We start from the raw sequence: 20,402 nt of genomic DNA, 5'->3' as shown, positions 1-20,402 counted from the left end.
AATGCTAACTGTTGCTGTAAATTTAAAAAACAATAAAATATTTTTTGTTAAATAAGATGTTTTGTAAACAATCTAGTGGTCCTTTTCTCTAAATTCTATTATTTTATGCACTGTTCTGAACCAATTAGTATGGTGATGATAGTTATGATTATGATGATGATGGTGATGATGATGTTGATGGTATTGAAGGTAACTGTACAAAGTGAAAATATGTAGGACTCCAAGAAAATTTAAGAGGGACTCCAAAATCTGAATGTTAGGCAGTCCTGACTCCATGAAATTGAATAATAATGGAAGCCCTGCAAGGGTACTGAACTCCATGTATGGACCAATTACTTTCTATATTTTAAAACATTTGAAACTGAGTAATATTACAAAATTTTGAGCTATTAAAGAAAAAGTATGTGTAAGTTTGAATGTAGAACCTTTGCTGATTGTTTTTAAAATTCGCAATTTAAATTTTAAAGTCTACCTCAAATTACTTTCAAACTTGTAGCCAGATATGGAGTCCAGTAACTTTTAACAGACCCCTCACACTTAACAGGCTTGGGACTGCCTGGCATGTATTGTGTAAAACCATGTCGGTGCATAAATGAAAAATGGAGAAATCATAAAAGAAAAAAGTGAAAAGTATTTCCGTCTTCCTTAACTCCATACAATGGTACAACCGACTGGTTTTGCCTTTGCGCCCAGTGCAGACCTAGATCAGCCTGCACATCCGTTAAAAGAAACACAATATGCATAGGATGTGACAACAATACTACACTACACTATATACAATCACATCAAACACCAGAAACAGAATACAATGCCAGACGTGTTTAGTCTCTATTTATTAGCAAGCTATATATATGTTTAATGCAGGCAAGCAACATGCAAAAAATTTCAAGTATTTTATAGTTTCTACAACATATAATATTATAACATACAACATGGAGGCTTTAATAAAGAAAGTGGGAATAAAATGCTTCAAATTGGGAAAATAACTTTTCTGATTTATCTAGACTGTGTTGTGAATCTACATTTGCCTGAAACAACAATTTTTTTTAACCCAGTGGCACTTTTTACAAGATAAAAATTTTTGTGTTTTTTTTCATTAGCTCGACTATTCGAAGAATAGTCTAGCTATTCTACTCACCCTGGCGTCGGCGTCGGCGTCGGCGTCACACCTTGGTTAAGTTTTTGCATGCAAGTACATACAGCCATCAATGAAAGGCATATAGCTTTGAAACTTATTTCTTCTTTTTCTAGGTCAATTACCAACCTCTCTGGGTCAAGTCCCATAACTCTGACATGTATTTTGAGCAAATTATGCCCCCTTTTGGACTTAGAAAATTTTGGTTAAAGTTTTACATGCAAGTTACTATCTCCAAAACTAAAGCAGATATTGATTTGAAACTTCACATGTGTCTTCGGGGTTATAAAACTAGTTGATAGCAGCAAGTCCCATAACTCTGACTTTCATTTTGGCCAAATTATGCCCCCTTTTGGACTTAGAAAATTCTGGTTAAAGTTTTGCGTGCAAGTACATACAACTATTTCTAAAAGGCATATAGATTTGAAACTTATTTTTTCTTTTTCTAGATCAATTACCAACCTCACTGGGTCAAGACCCATAACTCTGACATGTATTTTGAGCAAATTATGCCCCCTTTTAGACTTAGAAAATTTTGGTTAAAGTTTTACATGCAAGTTACTGTCTCCAAAACTAATGCAGATATTGATTTGAAACTTCACATTTGTCTCCGGGGTTATAAAACTAGTTGATAGCAGCAAGTCCCATAACTCTGACTTTCATTTTGGCCAAATTATGCCCCCTTTTGGACTTAGAAACTTCTGGTTAAAGTTTTGCGTGCAAGTACATACAACTATTTCTAAAAGGCATATAGATTTAAAACTTATTTTTTCTTTTTCTAGATCAGTTACCAACCTCACTGGGTCAAGTCCCGTAACTCTGACATGTTTTTTTGAGCAAATTATGCCCCCTTTTAGACTTAGAAAATTTTGGTTAAAGTTTTACATGCAAGTTATTATCTCCAAAACTAATGCAGATATTGATTTGAAACTTCACATGTGTCTTCGGGGTTATAAAACCAGTTGATAGGATCAAGTCTCATAACTCTGACCTTCATTTTGGCCAAATTATGCCCCCTTTTGGACTTAGCAAATTCTGGTTAAAGTTTTGCGTGCAAGTACATACAGCTATTACTAAAAGGCATATAGATTTGAAACTTATTTTTTCTTTTTCTAGATCAATTACTAACCTCACTGGATCAAGTCCCATAACTCTGACATGTATTTTGGGCAAATTATGCCACCTTTTGGACTTTGAAAATTCTGGTTAAAGTTTTACATGCAAGTTTCTATCTCCAAAACTAATGCAGATATTGAATTGAAACTTCCCATGTGCCTTCGGGGTTATAAAACTAGTTGATAGCAGCAAGTCCCATAACTGATATGCATTTTGGTGAAATTATTCCCCCTTTTGAACTTAAAACTCTTTTGATATTTAACTTTTTTGGGTAATATTTTCCTGCTTCTGGGGCAATATTTCGAATAGTCGAGCTTGGCTGTCTTACGGACAGCTCTTGTTTTATTTTTATTTTTTTTTCCGATGCTAACATTTTCCTACTTTATTTTTATTTTTATTCCCTCCTCCTAATGCTCATTTTTGGAAAATCTCCCGTAACCCAAGTTATTAAAAAACTCTGGCCTAAACAGTGATTTTATTCAACGACAAATAACAAGATGAGATATATTATTCCTTAAATATTAGTATTATTTAATACAGCATACTCAGTTGTGTCTGTTTTGATGAATGAAACCACATCAAATTTTCAGAACCATTTTTACTTCAGTTTACTTGTAATTTAAGGACAAAATAACTAAGAAAGTTTTATTTTACATCACTGTAAGATTTATTTTCATGTTGTAGGGTCCTTCTGTATTCTGTCCAATATGTGAGAAAGAGGGACATTTGAAGTCCAGCTGTCCAGAGGATCAGTTGCCCAATCTGAAAAAACTTCCACCAGTAACCAAAACACATCTACATTTGCTCACATCGGTCATCACAGGAGTCCCAAGTGAGTTTAACAGAATTTATTTTAAGGTAGTAGAGGCATAATAGCAGTGTTCACAAAATGGCATTTGCTTGGTACCGTAATTGGCCGAATATAGGTCGCACTCGTGTATAGGACGCAGTGAAAAAGTATCAGCAGAATTCTGGAAAAATGCTTATACCCACTTATCACTTATCCGAATTTATGTTTGTCCGAAATTTGCTATAGTTTCTACGAACTCGCCGGTTTTTGCTTAATCATTGTCGATGTTTTTGGATGTTGTGGCAAGAATTTAAATTGAAAAGCATAAACTGTGTGTAAGCACTAAACTGCCGCATCCTCTGACCACTCCATGAATATTGACGCCAGTGAAAACGAAAGTACACTTTGGCACGTGGCAGTAAAATAACGTAATTTTAAGACTGGTTTGCAAATTGTTTCGAACATTACGGATCAGCGACTATGATCATATTGGATCAGTCTAAAATCTCGCATGCACATGTTTACAATTGCCTCCGGCTATGATTAAATGGTTAATTGTTTGCAGATTGTGAAGTAGGTGTAAGATAAGTAATGCCTCGGGCGTGAATTTCTCGATGAACAAGAAGATTATAGACAGCTATCAAAATTATGTTTGAAGATAAGATAATCGATTTCCGGGCTACCTGATATGGAGTTTCAAGTATTTTAATGCAAAACGTGTGGTCTTTTTCTATCCCCATATATAGGATGCATTGGTCCTTCGAGACCAGAATCTCGTAAAAAAATGTGCGTCTTATATTCGTAGGATGACGGTATATTCTTAAAGATGACCGTGTTTCGCACTGTTTTGCAATTTTTAGCTCACCTGATTGCTCAGGTGAGTTTTTCTGATCGCTCAATGTCCGGCGTCCGGCGTCTGTCGTCCGTCTGTCAACATTTAGCTTGTGTATGCGATAGAGGCTGTATTTTTCAATTAATCTTCATGAATATTGGTCAAAATGATAACCTTGATGAAATCTAGGCCGAGTTCGAAAATGGGTCATCTCGGGTCAAAAACAAGGTCACTAGGTCAAATCAAAGAAAAACCTTGTGTATGCGATAGAGGCTGTATTTTTCAACTAATCTTCATGAATATTGGTCAGAATGATAACCGTGATAAAATCTAAGCCGAGTTCGAAAATGGGTCATCTTGGGTCAAAAACTAGGTCACTAGGTCAAATCAAAGAAAAACCTTGTGTATGTGATAGAGGCTGTATTTTCGATTGATCTTCATGAAATTGGTCAGAATGATTGCCTTGATGAAATCTAGCCGAGTTCGAAAATGGTCATCTCGGTCAAAAACTAGGTCACTAGGTCAAATCAAAGATAAAACCTTGTGTATGCGATAGAGGCTGTATTTTTCAATTATTCTTCATGAATATTGGTCAGAATGATAGCCTTGATGAAATCTAGGCCGAGTTCAAAAATGGGTCATCTCGGGTCAAAAACTAGGTCACTAGGTGAAATCAAAGAAAAACCTTGTGTATGCGATAGAGGCTGTACTTTTCAATTGATCTTCATGAATATTGGTCAGAATGATTGCCTTGATGAAATCTAGGCCGAGTTCGAAAATGGGTCATCTTGGTTCAAAAACTAGGTCACTAGGTCAAATCAAAGAAAAACCTTGTGTATGCGATAGAGGCGGTATTTTTCAATTGATCTTCATGAATTTTGGTCAGAATGATTACCTTGATGAAATCTAGGCCGAGTTCGAAAATGGGTCATCTGGGATTAAAAACTAGGTCACTAGGTCAAATCAAGGAAAAACCTTGTGTATGCGATAGAGGCTGTATTTTTCAACTGATCTTCATGAAATTTAGCCAGAATGATTACCTTGATAAAATCTAGGCCTAGTTCGAAAATGGGTCATCTGGGGACAAAAACTAGGTCACTAGGTCAAATCGAAGAAAAACATTGTGTATGCAATAGAGGATGTAGTTTTCAATTGATCTTCATGAAATTTGGTCAGAGTGATTGCCTTGATGAAATCTAGGTCGAGTTTGAATATGGGTTATCTGAGGTCAAAAACTAGGTCACTAGGTCAAGTTAAAGAAAAATCTTTTGTATGCGATAGAGACTGTTTTTTTCAATTGATTTTTATGAAATTTGGTCAGGATGATTGCCTTAATGAAATCTAGGTCAAATTTGAATATGGGTCATCTGAGGTCAAAAACTAGGTCACTTGGTCAAATCAAAGAAAAAACTTGTATATGTGATAGAGGCTGTATTTTTCAATTGATCTTCATGAATTTTGGTCAGAATGATTGCCTTGATAAAATCTAGGTCGAGTTAAACATGGGTCATCTAGGGTCAAAACTAGGTCATATTATAATCTAAGAAAATGCTTGTTTTTTCACAAGAGACCAATTTTTTGGTCCAATCTTAATGAAAATTGGTCAGAATATTTGTTTCCATGAAATCACTAGGTCAAACATGTTTTACACTGTTATGGTGTGTTTCTTAGGTGAGCGACCTAGGGCCATCTTGGCCCTCTTGTTTATCAAGTTTTACCGTGCTGTTTTTTCTAAATTTTGTATAACTTATGGTGTCTCCTCTAGCTAAAGTAGAGACAAATTTCAAAGTGATGGCCACTATACAAAACGTTTGCAGAGAACTCATTTTACCATTAATTTTAATAAAAGAATCATCAGACTATTGGTAAACAATTATAAAACACAAAATAAAAATGTGAATATCATTTTATCAAGGGTTCCTCAAGTAAACTGATTTAATGATACAGAATTCTAACTTCAACCTTGAAAAAATAAGGTTGAATCCTGTGTTTCTGTTTTGAATTTTGCTTACTTCATTCAAAAATAACCTTGGGGCAGACGTAAAACCTACCTAAATTTCTTCCACGATATATAATCTTAAGAGTGAAAGCAAAATAGAGAACTTTTACCACATGTAACTCAATATTTTTAAAGATATTAAACTCTACCAATTCTGTTTAAGTAGTAAATTCACTTTGAACAGCAAGAAATCGCTTATCAAATTAATTTTTTTCCATTTTTGTACAATAAATCAATCATAAGTTTTGAAAGAAGTTAAAACTTACTAGAAAAAATGAAAAATAAGGGGGGAAAAATTTGGTCACAGTAGGGCTTGAACCTACGCCCCCCCTGAGAATTGCAGTAAAAGTGGGTTTATGGTAGGAATTGAATACTCTTCAGAAAGGAGTTACTCTATTACGCTTCTACTACCTTAAGGCTTTAATGTTTCAATAATTTTAAGTTTGTAGAGTTAAGTCTTTTTCAATAAGTAAACTTGCAATTTCATTGCCTGTGATTTTTTTATACTTTCATTTTTTCCACACTGTCTTTTAAAGAAATTTTGTGTCCAGACTTCATTCTAGTTTAATAGTTCAGTTACACTTTTAGTTTAATTCGACTTGTAAATTACATTTTTATTATAATAAAGGTTGGGTAATAAAGATCATGTTCAGATGGGAAGTGAAATACCTTTATCATGGCCTAGTTATATTGTATCCTTGTCTTACTGTATAATATTATGTATTGTGTAAAGCTTTATGGGTGATTGTCACTTTAAATATCGCTTAAAATAAAGACATAAGATACTAACGAGTATTTGAAATAGCAAATAAAACCCCAATCTTTAATGTGCTTGTAGAAGATTTCAAGTTATCAAATGAGGAGATCAATGACAGAGAGTTTGTGAGAAGAAATCTGGAGGTCCATATACAGGGATTATACCCAGGTTAGTATTGTAATAAAAGAAGGCCTTAGCATGATATTTGAGAGCATTGGTTTAGTTTTAGAAAATGTCTCAATTCAGATACATAGTCTAAGACATGTTTCACTGGTCATGGCCAAACTTTTGAAAGAAATATGAGTTTGGAAACCAGTCTTAAATCGCTAACATCTGATTGGTTGTGTCTCTGTAAAAAAACAAAATCGACCAATGACAAGGCTGTATTCTTTGACTGGTTTCCAAACTCAGACTTATAACCTTGACCCCTAGTTAGCTCAGTAGGGTAAGCACAACCTGATTGTATATTGAAAGGGTGTGATTTGTGTTACCAGGTGAGCCAAGTGTTCTCTGTGAAGATTTGACTGGAAACAATATATTAGAAGTAGTCCTGAACCTGTGATTCATGAAGGGAAGTTGTCATTTGCTTGTGGAGAACAAGTTAATAGTGGAACAGTATTCAGCAATACAGAGTAGGTTTATCAACTGTTGTCATACTGATAGAAAATTATGTCGAACCCACATCAAGAAAAGAAACAAATGACCACATGCTTCTGCTGGGAGTAAATAGATTAAAGCTTTAAACCAGTACCTCTAGTGCATGTGAGCTGACACTGAAGATTCTGTTATTTTGAATTTATTCAATTCAGATGCACAGTTAAGATTGTTCGGATCTTCAATGAATGGGTTTGGATTTCATCAGAGTGACCTTGACATCTGCGTGACCTTCAAGGACAAAGACCCTGAGGTATAAATTTATAAGCATGTAGAATTTACTACCAAATGAATATGTGAGCATAATGAATTTGCACATTTTCCATAAAGTGTAATTTAAAGATATATTTGATATTACTAAATGATAAAACAGGTTCTGATTATAAGGTGACTGCCTCATGTTGAAAAATAATTTAGATGTAAATTAAACTGTTTTTTTTTTCTGTTTAGTTCTTCGAACTGTATGACTTTCGGTGCTTTCGAAACAATGTGAAATTTTGTTTTCTTCAGGACATCAATTTTGTTGAACATATAGAAGCTATATGTAAAAGTCTCAAGACACATCGAGGATTGTATGCAGTATTTCCCATTACAACAGCCAAAGTTCCGATCGTCAAATTTAAACACCGTAATAGTCAGCTTGAAGGTGACATCAGCCTCTACAATATTCTGGTAAATACATGTTGTCAAGATTTTGATATCTCTAATCTCAAAGAAATTGTGTCTGCTGCATAACTTATCTGTGCCAGGTATTATAATATAATTGAATCTGTAGAGCCAAAGTTAGGTGTTTGTCGCCAGCTATGACATTATGACCTTTTGATGTCACAACACTGTGATGTTTTACACCATTTAAGGCCCAAAGAAGTGAGAAAAAAGAATGTTTGGATTTGATTATTCTACTCAACTTTAATATTGTTGGATTTCATAATAAAATTATTTTTGCCTTTTTAAGTTCAGTCAGTCCTCAAACCAACCTTACTAAAGGGCAATAATTTATTATAGATACATATTATCTTTCTGCATATTTGTATGAAGTTTGATCAAGATCTACAACATATAGCACTAAGATATTACAGTGTTTTACAGTAATGAATGATGTAAGTATTTTAGAGAATTATTTAATGCATACAGATTTAATGGGTCTTAATAGGAATTTAAAACATGTAATTAAACTGCAGCAATTTTGTTCTTTTGAACAAATTTCCTTTTCCTTTAATACAGAAATCTTTCATCTAACTGTCTGAAAAATGATGTTAAATTTATAGATACATTTCAGGCTATGGAGAACACAAGACTATTACATGCATATGCTAACATAGATCAAAGAGTACAGACCCTTGGGTATGCCATCAAGGTGTTTGCTAAAGTTTGCGACATCGGAGATGCATCAAGAGGCAGTCTATCATCCTATGCCTATATGTTGATGATGATACACTATCTACAGCACACAAAACCACCTGTCGTACCAGTACTGCAAGAGGTAGGTGAAATGACTACTCTACCTGTAACCAGACCATTATCAGGTACTCGAGAAGGTCAATTTAGTGTTACTTGAGCTTCTCCTTTTTCTATAAGAGAAATGTCAAGCTTAGTGGTATAAATAACTGCAAGGGTGTTGCATGATAAAAGTTCCTGGGAGGTAATGCAGTGGGAATTATTAGAGCCTTTTAGGAAGAGATTGAAACATGTCATTTATAAGTTGTTTCATGAGAAGTAGCTGAACTTACTTCAGGGTGAGCTGTTAGTACAGGTGGATGATCTAGCATGTCATTCTGTGCCAATAGTTTTACTTAAACAGCTTCTCTGACACTACTGGTTAGAATTACATCAACTTGGTCAGTAGCTTCCTGGCATGGACCTGTCTCAAGATTCTTCATTTAGTCAAGTTTGGATCATTTTAGGGGCCATTAGAGCTAAAAGTAGAAAAACCCTTTAAGAAACTTCTTCTCATAAACCAGTTGAATGTTCACCAACCTGGTTTGTAGCATGCCTGCATGGCCTTTTCTCAAATATATTAAAATGATTATGCTAGATCCATGTTAGAGGTCATCAGAGCTAAAAATAGAAAAGGGCCACCAGTACTAAAAATAAAAAAAACAACTTCAAACAACTTCTTTTCATGAACCGGATGATAGATCTGCACCATGCTGGTCTGTAGCATTGTTGTAAGGTCCTTTCTCAAATTTGTTCAAATTTTTCCATTTGAGGCATTAAAGGTTTTCAAAAAAAACTTTTAATGACTTCTCATGAATTTCTTGATGGAACTTCACCAAACCTGGTCTGTAGCATCTTTATAAGGTCTGCTGGTTGCCAGAGCTACAGTTAGAAAAAACTATAGACAACTTCCTTTCATGGACCAGATGATGGACCTTCACCAAGTATTGGTCTTTAGTATCCTTGTATGGACTTCCCTCAAGTATCATTCAAATGATCTTGCTTATGGGATGCTAGAGCTAGAAACACAAAACCTTTAAGCTATTTATTTTAATGAACTAAATGATAGATCTTCATGGAACTTGTTCCGTAGCCTCCTTGCTTGTACCTGTCTATATTTTATTCAGATTGTTCTACTCATTAGAGCTGAAAACAGATTAATCTTTAAGATACTTCTCGAAATGCTTGAAAGATCTTGGCTAAACTTTGTCTGTAGCATTGTTGGATGGACCTTTCTCAATTTTTAGCCCACCATCATCAGATGGTGGGCTATTCAAATCACTCTGCGTCCGTGGTCCGTCGTCCGTCCTTCCATCTGTTAACAATTTCTCGTTATCGCATCTCCTCAGAAACTACCAGGGGGATTTTGACCAAACTTTGTCAGAATGATGTATTGGTACCCTAGTTGTGTCCCCCTGAAAATCAGACTGGTTCAACAATTTTTAGTGAGTTATGGCCCTTTGTTTATTTCTATAATTTACATAGATTTATATAGGGAAAAACTTTGAAAATCTTCTTGTCCAAAACCACAGATCCTAGGGCTTTGATATTTGTTTTGAAGCATCATCTAGTGGTCCTCTACCAAGATGATTCAAATTATTTCCCTGGGGTCTAATATGGCCCCGTCCCGGGGGTCACATGGTTTATATAGACTTATATAGGGAAAAGCTTTGAAAAACCTCTTGTTCAAAACCACAGGGCCTAGGGCTTTGATATTTTATATGTGACATCATCTAGTGGTCTTCTACTAAGATTGTTCAAACTATCCCCCTAGGGTCAAATATGGCCCCGCCCCAGGGGTCACATGGTTTACATAGACTTATATAGAGAAAAACTTTGAAAATCTTCTTGTCCAAACCACAAAGCCTAGGGCTTTGGCATTTGTAATGTAGCATCATCTAGTGGTTCTCTACCAAGTTTGTTCAAATTATCCCCCTAGGGTCAAATATGGCACCGCCCTGGGGGTCACATGGTTCATATAGACTTATATAGGGAAAAACTTTTAAAATCTTCTTGTCAATAACCTACAACATTCAAATTTGGAGCACATGTGTAGTTTTGAGTGGCAAGATGAACCTTGACATGAGTTGACCTTGATTTTGACCTAGTGACCTACTTTCACATTTCTCAAGCTACAGCCTTCAAATTTGGACCACATGCATAGTTTTGTGTACCAAAACAAACTTTGACCTTTACATTGACCTAGTGACCTACTTTCACATTTTTGAAGGTACAAGCTTCAAATTCGGACCACAATCATAGTTCTGTGTTCCGAAATAAAATTTGACCTTGATTTTGACCTAGTGACCTACTTTCACATTTCTCGAGCGACAGCCTTCAAATTTGGACCACATGCATAGTTTTGTGTACAGAAATGAACTTTGACCTAAAGATTGACATAGTGACCTACTTTCACATTTCTGTAGCTACAGGCTTCAAATTTAGACCACATGCATAGGATTGTGTACCGAAACAAACTTTGACCTTGACATTGACCTAGTGACCTACTTTCACATTTTTGAAGGTACAGGCTTTAAATTTGGACCACATGCATAGATTTGTGTTCTGAAGTGTAATATGACCTTGATTTTGACCTAGTGACCTACTTTCACATTTCTTAAGCTACAGCCTTCAAATTTGGACCACTTGCATAGTTTTGTGTACCGAAATAAACTTTGACCTTAAGATTGACGTAGTGACCTACTTTCAAATTTCTCAAACTACAGCCTTCAAACTTGATGCACATGCATAGGTTTGTTTACAAAGAACTTTGTCCTTGAAATTGATCTAGTGACCTACTTTCACATTTCTCAAGCTACAGCTTTCGAATTTGGACCACATGCACAGTGTTGTGTACGGAAATGAAATTTGACCTTGAGCTAGTCAATAAGTCTTGAAATTTGGAACACTCAAAAATGGCACATTGGTGGGCGCCAAGATCACTCTGTGATCTCTTGTATTTAAATGTTGACAGCTGAAAAAAAAGTCTTAAACAACTTTTCATGAATTTGATAGACCAAACTTGATATTCAGCAACATGCTTGCTCTATAGGGCCATTGTGGCAAAAAAAAAAAAAAAAAAAAAAAAAAAAAAACTTTGCTGCTTATTGGTTCACATTGGTCAGAAGCGGGGTCAAAAGGTTACATGAATGGCAAATAGTTGTAGCTAACAGATGTTAAAATATATCTGTAGGTGATTAAGGAAGGTGAAATACTGATATTTTATGTTTTAGGGTATAGGTTAAAAGAAACTGAAAATGTTTAATATAATTTCAGCTGCACACTGGTGATGGTCCTAAGCCGGAACGGATTGTTGAAGGATGGAACACTTGGTTCTTTGATGACATTAGTAAATTGGTAAGCAGTTATAAGTATATTATTGATTCATTTGATGAGACTTGCTGGACACTGAAGCATAGTGTGGCACATAAACTGATAAATTCTGGAATTACAAGTAACTGAATTTTTATATGATTATATAATGTATCAAGATTTTTCTAAAACGTTTGAGTACATTGATGATGATGAATGCTGATTATATCTCAGGTTAACATAGAAACAAAATCATGTTATATCACTTAAAAATGTCTATTGCATTTTAAAATTGGCTGTTCTGTAGTAATAAATTTCACAAAAAATTCAACAAAGATAAATGAAACTCAACCTTATAAACCTCAGTCTAAAATGGACATGTAAAAAGTATTGAATGAAGAAATTTGTGTGTTTTACAGCCATACATATGGCCAGAGTGTGGTCAAAACAATCAGTGTGTAGGGGAACTGTGGCTTGGCTTCTTCAGATATTACCTTGAGGAATTCAACTTTGCTGAGCAGGTTGTCACGATACGACAGTTTGAGCCACTCACAAAATTTGAGAAGCTTTGGAATGGAAAATGCATTGCCATTGAAGGTAGTACAGATTTACGCTGTATTGTTTCTTTAAGCTATTTTAATACAATTGACTGTTTTGGTGTGTTTTATAGCAATGTATCACTCAGACAGTGTGTTCGTGTAAGACTACTTTGTGATTCCTGGTATTTAAAAGATCATTGGCAAAATTCCGACATTTTAAGCCTTTCCAAATTCATTAAATATTTAATTTTTAGTTTAAATTATGCATATTCTGTATTTATTTTGGATTTATCGTTACGTGTAATTGAAGTAAAGGTTACAAAAAAGAATGAAAAATAAGATGTTAACAAACTCACTGCCAACTTGCAAGAAAGTTCTAATTTTGCAAGAAAGTTTTAATTTACTTGGCATGACATGTAAATAAAACTCGAAACCCAGTATTTATCCATTTCACTAAGCAGATGCTCGAGATTTTCTTTAAAAAATTCCGATTTAAGCTCCTCCTTCCTGAACTGAAAGTTATATTTGAAATTATCTCATTTCAGGTGTCTTTGTTTCATTGTTGACATGTGTCTGTACATGTAACAAAAAGTGTAGCTGCAAGAGGTTGCCTTTTCAGCTCTGCTTATGTAGTTGTAATTGAATTGCTTGCTACACGTAAATCTACATGTTTAAAACGTTCAGGTTAACATGTACATTTGAATGTATGCAGCTATATTTTAGTGAAAAATTTGTTTTGGCACCTCGGATGTTTATTCAGATAAAGAAGGAAATCCTATATGTACATCCTACCATACAACTTTGAAATCTTAACCCTTTTGATGCTGGACACGATAGGTTCTGCCTTTGCGACCAGTGTAGATCATGATCAGCCTGCACATTCATGCAGTCTGATCAAGATCTGCACTGTTTGCCATTCAGTCCGTTTTTTTTTTTTGTTTTTTTTTGGTAAGCACCTTTTTTGACAGTTAATGGTACTGTCCAAATTGAAAGATGGACAAATTCGTTATAGAAATTTAGCAGGGTAAGGGTTAACTTCTCTACTGCTGTAGGAATACATGAAAGATTATTTGCTGAATGGTATAGTTATGTGTTTATGACATTACTTCTTGTTGTATTTCAGATCCTTTTGATCTTGGTCATAACCTGGGAGGTGGGCTGACTAGAAAAAGTATGAATATTTGCATTTCTTTGATCTATTTTTCAAGTCTTTGGCATCATCAAATGACCTTAAAGAACCAGGATGCATACATTTTAATAAAATAATACCATTGTTTTTATTCTTAAATTCTGATAAGTCTTTTGCTTGTAAGCCGGTATTGATAAAATTTTCAGATTGCCGAGCATGCTCTGGAATACGCAGGTTCGATAACTCAGCAAATTGTCTTTGGCATTGCAGGAAAAAAGCTAAGTTGAAACATGTTATATTTCTTTCAATGCTGTCATATATTTCAGTGAACCATTATATCCAGTGTACCTGTGTTAATGCCAGGGAGTTGTATGGGACATGTATCAAGGGGAAACCTGAAGGCTTCAATACTATACAGGTAGGACTACTATCACACATTCTGTACATATTCTTCACTCTACTCTGCAAGTACAGTGGAAACATTTTAATTTCAAGTGCCTTAAATTTTGACAGAACTACAAAAGCCACAAAAGTTAGTCACCTATGATAAACTGATGACTGCGGTTACTGACAATTTTCTCACAGGAATTAGAGGCGGAAGATGAATCACTTGAGATGTATAGTACTGTTCCAGTGTTTTCCAGACTCATTCTTTGAAAAAAAAAAAACATACATTTGAGCACAGTTCTATATTAACCAAATGAAAGTTTTCCATCTTATTATTTGGAATTTGTAGCACTTTGAATGTTTTAAATATATGAAAAGGTGCAATATAAATTTGATATGATTAACTCTTTATACCTTCACAAATCGAAGTTTGTGGGGGGGTGGGGTGGGGTATATAGGAGTGAGCTTGTTGGTCGGTCGGTCTGTTGGTTTTGCATAAATTTCCGGATGATAACTCAAGAAAGGCGTGACCAATTTAAATAATTTTTGGTACACAGGTGAAACATCAGAAAATACAGGTCAAGTTCGAATTTGGGGTCAGTAGGTCAAAGGTCAAGGTCACAGTGACCCTGAACAGTTAAACGGTTTCTGGATGATTACTTGAGAACGTTTGGGCCTAGGATCATAAATTTTGGTACACAGGTGTAACATCAGAAATGCAGGTCAAGTTCGACTTTGAGGTCTGTAGGTCAAAGGTCAAGGTCACAGGGACTCGGAACAGTTAAATGGTTTCCGGATGATAACTTGAGAACGCTTGGGAACGCTTGGGCCTAGGATCATAAATTTTGGTACACAGGTGTAACATCATGAATTGCAGGTCAGGTTCGACTTTGAGGTCTGTAGGTCAAAGGTCAAGGTCACAGTGACTCAGAACAGTTAAATGGTTTCCGGATGATAACTTGAGAACGCTTGGGCCTAGGTTCATAAATTTTGGTACACAGATGTAACATCATGAAATACAGGTCAAGTTTTACTTTGAGGTCAGTAGGTCAAAGGTCAAGGTCACAGTGACTTGGAACAGTTAAACAGTTTCCGGATGATAACTTGAGAATGCTTGGGCCTAGGATCATGAAAATTGATAGGGAGGTTGGTTATGACTAGCAGATGACCCCTAATGATTTTGAGGTCAGTAGGTCACAGGTCAAGGTCACAGTGACCCGGAACATTTAAACAGTTTTCGGACAATAACTTGAGAATGCTTGGGTCTAGGATCAGGAAACTTAATCTGGAGATTGGTCATGTCAAGCAGATGACCCATATTGATTTTGTGTTCCAAAGGTCAAAGGTCATTTAAACCTTTTACTGACAATAACTTGAGAACGCTTGGGCGGAGGATCATGAAACTTCATAGGGAGGTTGATCATGACTAGCAGATGACCTCTATTGATTTTGTGGTCAGTAGGTCAAAGGTCAAGCAAGTTCGGCTTTGACATTGGCTTAGTTCTGTGACAAGGCCATATTGTGGGGTAATAATTCGTCACTCCTGTGACAACTCTAGTTTTGATAGGTTTAGGACAGTCAGTTGATAGAGTATCTTGGTTTTCAGATGCCTTTTAGTATTTCAGATTCTCTTGGATTCAAAAAGAGATTATCTTGCTTTTATATCAAGATGCCTTTTAGTATTTGTATTACAGCATATTTGTCATTACGTGTTGAAATGCAACTTTTATTGCTATTTGTTGTGTTTCTTGTGTATTTTACCATTTACAAAATAGTAGTTACAATTCTTTTTCAGGACTATTTCTTTGACCAGAGTCAGTTGGTAGATGGGGAACCACCTTCAGACAGGTTGTGTCGTGTTTGTGGCAAAATAGGTCATATTGCCAGAGAGTGTCCACGCCTTATTGCCAAAAAAGAAAGGTAAATCACTGCTTTTGGTCTTTTTATGATACTGACTTCAAAGGTATCTGAAGAATTTCCTCATGCATTTTTGTTGAGCCCGCTTGCGGTGAGCTCGATTTTGGCGGGTCGATGTATGTCCGTCCGTCCCATTTTGTCTGGACCTTTGACATGCATGGACCAACCTTGTTTATATTTTGCATGAATGTTTACCTCAATGAGGAGTGTCATGCAAACCCCATGTTCCTATCTCAAAGGTCAAGGTCACAGTTGGAGGTCAAATTGAAGTTTGTCCGGACCATAACTTGGACATGCATGGACCAATCTTGAACAAACCCCATGTTACTATCTCAAAGGTTTAGGTCACAGTTGGAGGTCAAAGGTCAAATTGAAGTTTGTCTGGAGCATTTTTTCTTCATGCATTGTGGGATTTTGATGTAATTTGGCATGAATGTTCACCATTATGAGATGAAAGTGTCATGCGCAAGGACCAGGTCCCTAAGTCTAAGGTCGAGGTCACACTTAGAGGCCAAAGGTGCTGGCGGGCTCGACATTCTGCCCGTGGGCATGCAGAATGTACTTTTAGTGTATGTTTATTCATCAGTCTGTTAGAGTAAATTTGACACTGATAAGTGGTTTAGTTATAACATAATGATTTTGTAGTAGAATGAGACTATTTATTTTAGAGGGTGTAAAGTCTTTTCTTTTTCTGCTCATGAAGCATGATAATTTACACTTGTTGTGTGGTTAATTTATACTTCTATACATAAATAGAGTAGCCAGTAATATTTGAAGTAAATGCCAGAAAATTTTACATTAGGCCTGTCTTCAAATATGTATAGCAGGGGAAATTTCCAGAGAAAAATGTATAGGCTGTCTATAGAAAATGTGCTGATGTTTTATGTGTAGTGAATTGGTTGTTACTTGTACCGGTAATTCTGATTTGATCATATGAAGTACTTGAGATTATTTTTATGTAGGGAAGCTGCAGAGAGGAAGAGGAAGGAAGATATGAAGAAAGCAGAGCAGGATGGCGTAAATGGTTCCCCGCAACATAATATGGGACCTAGACACTTTCAGAATAGAGGTAATACTTGGTTTATCTTGCCATGAATTATTAGCTCACCTGTCACAAAGTGACAAGGTGAGCTTTGTGATCGCGCAGCGTCCGTCGTCCGTCCGTGTGTGCGTGCGTGCGTCAGTCCGTAAACTTTTGCTTGCGACCACTCTAGAGGTCACATTTTTTGTGGGATCTTTATGAAAGTTGGTCAGAATGTTCATCTTGATGATATCTAGGTCAAGTTCAAAACTGGGTCACGTGCCTTCAAAAACTAGGTCAGTAGGTCTAAAAATAGAAAAAACCTTGTGACCTCTCTAGAGGCCATATATTTCACAAGATCTTCATGAAAATTGGTAAGAATGTTCGCCTTGATGATATCTAGGTCAAGTTCGAAACTGGGTCACGTGCTGACAAAAACTAGGTCATTAGGTCTAAAAATAGAAAAACCTTGTGACCTCTCTAGAGGCCATAGATTTCATAAGATCTTCATGAAAATTGGTCAGAACGTTCACCTTGATGATATCTAGGTCAAGTTCGAAAATGGGTCACGTGCCATCAAAAATTAGGTCAGTAGCTCAAATTATAGAAAAACCTTGTGACCTCTCTAAAGGTCATATTTTTCATGGGATCTTCATGAAAATTGGTCAGAATGTTCACCTTGATGATATCTAGGTCAAGTTCGAAAGTAGGTCACATGCCCTCAAAAACTAGGTCAGTAGGTCATATAATAGAAAAACCTTGTGACCTCTCTAGAGGCCATATTTTTATTGGGATCTGTATGAAAGTTGGTCTGAATGTTTATCTTGATGATATCTAGGTCAAGTTAGAAAGTGGGTCAGGTGCTGACAAAAACTAGGTCATTAGGTCTAAAAAGAGGAAAAACCTTGTGACCTCTCTTGAGGCCATAGATTTCACAAGATCTTCATGAAAATTGGTCAGAACGTTCACCTTGATGATATCTAGGTCAAGTTCGAAACTGGGTCACGTGCCATCAAAAATTAGGTCAGTAGGTCAAATTATAGAAAAACCTTGTGACCTCTCTAAAGGTCATATTTTTCATGGGATCTTCATGAAAATTGGTCAGAATGTTCACCTTGATGATATCTAGGTCAAGTTCAGAAGTGGGTCACATGCCCTCAAAAACTAGGTCAGTAGGTCAAATAATAGAAAAACCTTGTGACCTCTCTAGAGTCCATATTTTTCATGGGATCTGTATGAAAGTTGGTCTGAATGTTCATCTTGATGATATCTAGGTCAAGTTAGAAAGTGGGTCACGTGCCATCAAAAACTAGGTCAGTAGGTCAAATAAAAGAAAAACCTTGTGACCTCTCTAGAGGCCATATTTTTCATTGGATGTGTATGAAAGATGGTCTGAATGTTCATTTTGATGATATCTAGGTCAAGTTTGAAACAAGGTCATATGCGGTCAAAAACTAGGTCAGTAGGTCTAAAAATATAAAAACCTTGTGACCACTCTAGAGGCCATACTTCTGAATGGATCTCCATAAAAATTGGTCAGAATGTTCATTTTGATGATATCTAGGTCAAGTTCGAAAGTGGGTCACGTGCTGACAAAAACTAGGTCATTAGGTCTAAAAATAGAAAAACCTTGTGACCTCTCTAGAGGCCATAGATTTCACAAGATCTTCATGAAAATTGGTCAGAACGTTCACCTTGATGATATCTAGGTCAGGTTCGAAACTGGGTCACATGCCATCAAAAATTAGGTCAGTAGGTCAAATTATAGAAAAACCTTGTGACCTCTCTAAAGGTCATATTTTTCTTGGGATCTTCATGAAAATTGGTCAGAATGTTCACCTTGATGATATCTAGGTCAAGTTCAAAAGTGGGTCACATGCCCTCAAAAACTAGGTCAGTAGGTCAAATAATAGAAAAACCTTGTGACCTCTCTAGAGTCCATATTTTTCATGGGATCTGTATGAAAGTTGGTCTGAATGTTTATCTTCATGATATCTAGGTCAAATTAGAAAGTGGGTCACGTGCCGTCAAACACTAGGTCAGTAGGTCAAATAATAGAAAAACCTTGTGACCTCTCTAAAGGCCATATTTCTCATGGGATCTGTATGAAAGATTGTCTGAATGTTCATCTTGATGATATCTAGGTCAGGTTTGAAACAAGGTCATGTGCGGTCAAAAACTAGGTCAGTAGGTCTAAAAATAGAAAAACCTTGTGACCACTCTAGAGGCCATACTTGTGAATGGATCTCCATAAAAATTGGTCAGAATGTTTATTTTGATGATATCTAGGTCAAGTTCGAAAGTGGGTCACGTGCTGTCAAAAAGTAGGTCAGTAGGTCAGTAGGTCAAATAATGAAAAAACATTGTGACCTCTCTAGAGGCCATATTTTTCATGGGATCTGTATGAAAGTTGGTCTGAATGTTCTTCTTGATGATATCTAGGTCAGGTTTGAAACTGAGTCAACTGCGGTCAAAAACTAGGTCAGTAGGTCTAAAATTATCAAAATCTTTTGACCTCTCTAGAGGCCTTATTTTTCAATGGATCTTCATGAAAATTGATCTGAATGTTCACCTTGATGATATCTAGGTCAGTTTCGAAACTGGGTCACGTGCGGTCAAAAACTTGGCCAGTAGGTATAAAAACAGAAAAACCTTGTGACCTCTCTAGAGGCCATATTTTTCATGAGATCTTCATGAAAATTAGTGAGAATGTTCAGTTTGATGATATCTAGGTGAAGTTCAAAACAGGGTCACGTACCTTCGAAAACTAGGTCAATAGGTCAGATAATAGAAAAACGTTGTGACCTCTCTAGAGACCATATTTTTCAATGGATCTTCATGAAAATTGGTCAGAATTTTTATCTTGATAATATCTAGGTCAAGTTCAAAATTGGGTCACATGAGCTCAAAAACTAGTTCACTATGTTAAATAATAGAAAAAAACGATGTCATACTCAAAACTGGGTCATGTGGGCAGAGGTCAGCGATTCAGGACCATCATGGTCCTCTTGTTTTGCCGAGATGTTACAGGTTTTTTAAGTTGTTCAGTTTTTGTTATGCTGACAGTAAATTTTATACGATGGAAATTGAATATCTGACTGCTAAATGAAGTTGTATATTTGAGAATTGCCTAGTAACCAAAGCCGCAATAAGTGAATTTAGAAAGAAGAGATATATAGGAATAAAATTGTTAAATCTGTCTGTTGGATTATCAATTCATATCAAAGTCTGATATTTTCAGTTTGTTCTAATGCTTTAGGTTGAAGAGGCTATTCCTTTTTAATTGTTACAGGCGTTAAGTCTTAATATGTTGTATATAAAAAGATATCTGTTATTCATTATGCCCCTTGCATACAAAACAATATTTTCTTGGTATT

General features: G+C 35.8%; 1 protein-coding gene across 1 annotated transcript in view; it reads left to right on the top strand.

The window, feature by feature from the left end:
* LOC123524689 (terminal uridylyltransferase 7-like) overlaps positions 1 to 20,402 on the top strand; it is a 71,908-nt gene that overhangs the window by 33,805 nt on the left and 17,701 nt on the right. The window contains exons 14-24 of the mRNA XM_053539715.1: positions 2,936 to 3,083; positions 6,711 to 6,797; positions 7,439 to 7,536; positions 7,794 to 7,955; positions 8,563 to 8,766; positions 11,997 to 12,077; positions 12,452 to 12,629; positions 13,695 to 13,742; positions 14,027 to 14,118; positions 15,883 to 16,007; positions 16,967 to 17,073. Of these exons, the coding sequence (XP_053395690.1) occupies positions 2,936 to 3,083; positions 6,711 to 6,797; positions 7,439 to 7,536; positions 7,794 to 7,955; positions 8,563 to 8,766; positions 11,997 to 12,077; positions 12,452 to 12,629; positions 13,695 to 13,742; positions 14,027 to 14,118; positions 15,883 to 16,007; positions 16,967 to 17,073 (1,330 nt within the window). The remainder of the gene's footprint in view (positions 1 to 2,935; positions 3,084 to 6,710; positions 6,798 to 7,438; positions 7,537 to 7,793; positions 7,956 to 8,562; positions 8,767 to 11,996; positions 12,078 to 12,451; positions 12,630 to 13,694; positions 13,743 to 14,026; positions 14,119 to 15,882; positions 16,008 to 16,966; positions 17,074 to 20,402) is intronic.

Source organism: Mercenaria mercenaria, chromosome 3, assembly GCF_021730395.1.
Source record: "Mercenaria mercenaria strain notata chromosome 3, MADL_Memer_1, whole genome shotgun sequence".
NCBI classification, from domain to species: Eukaryota; Metazoa; Mollusca; class Bivalvia; order Venerida; family Veneridae; genus Mercenaria; species Mercenaria mercenaria.
Note: the sequence above shows the minus strand (reverse complement) of the source record. Positions and strands in the feature narration are given on the sequence as shown.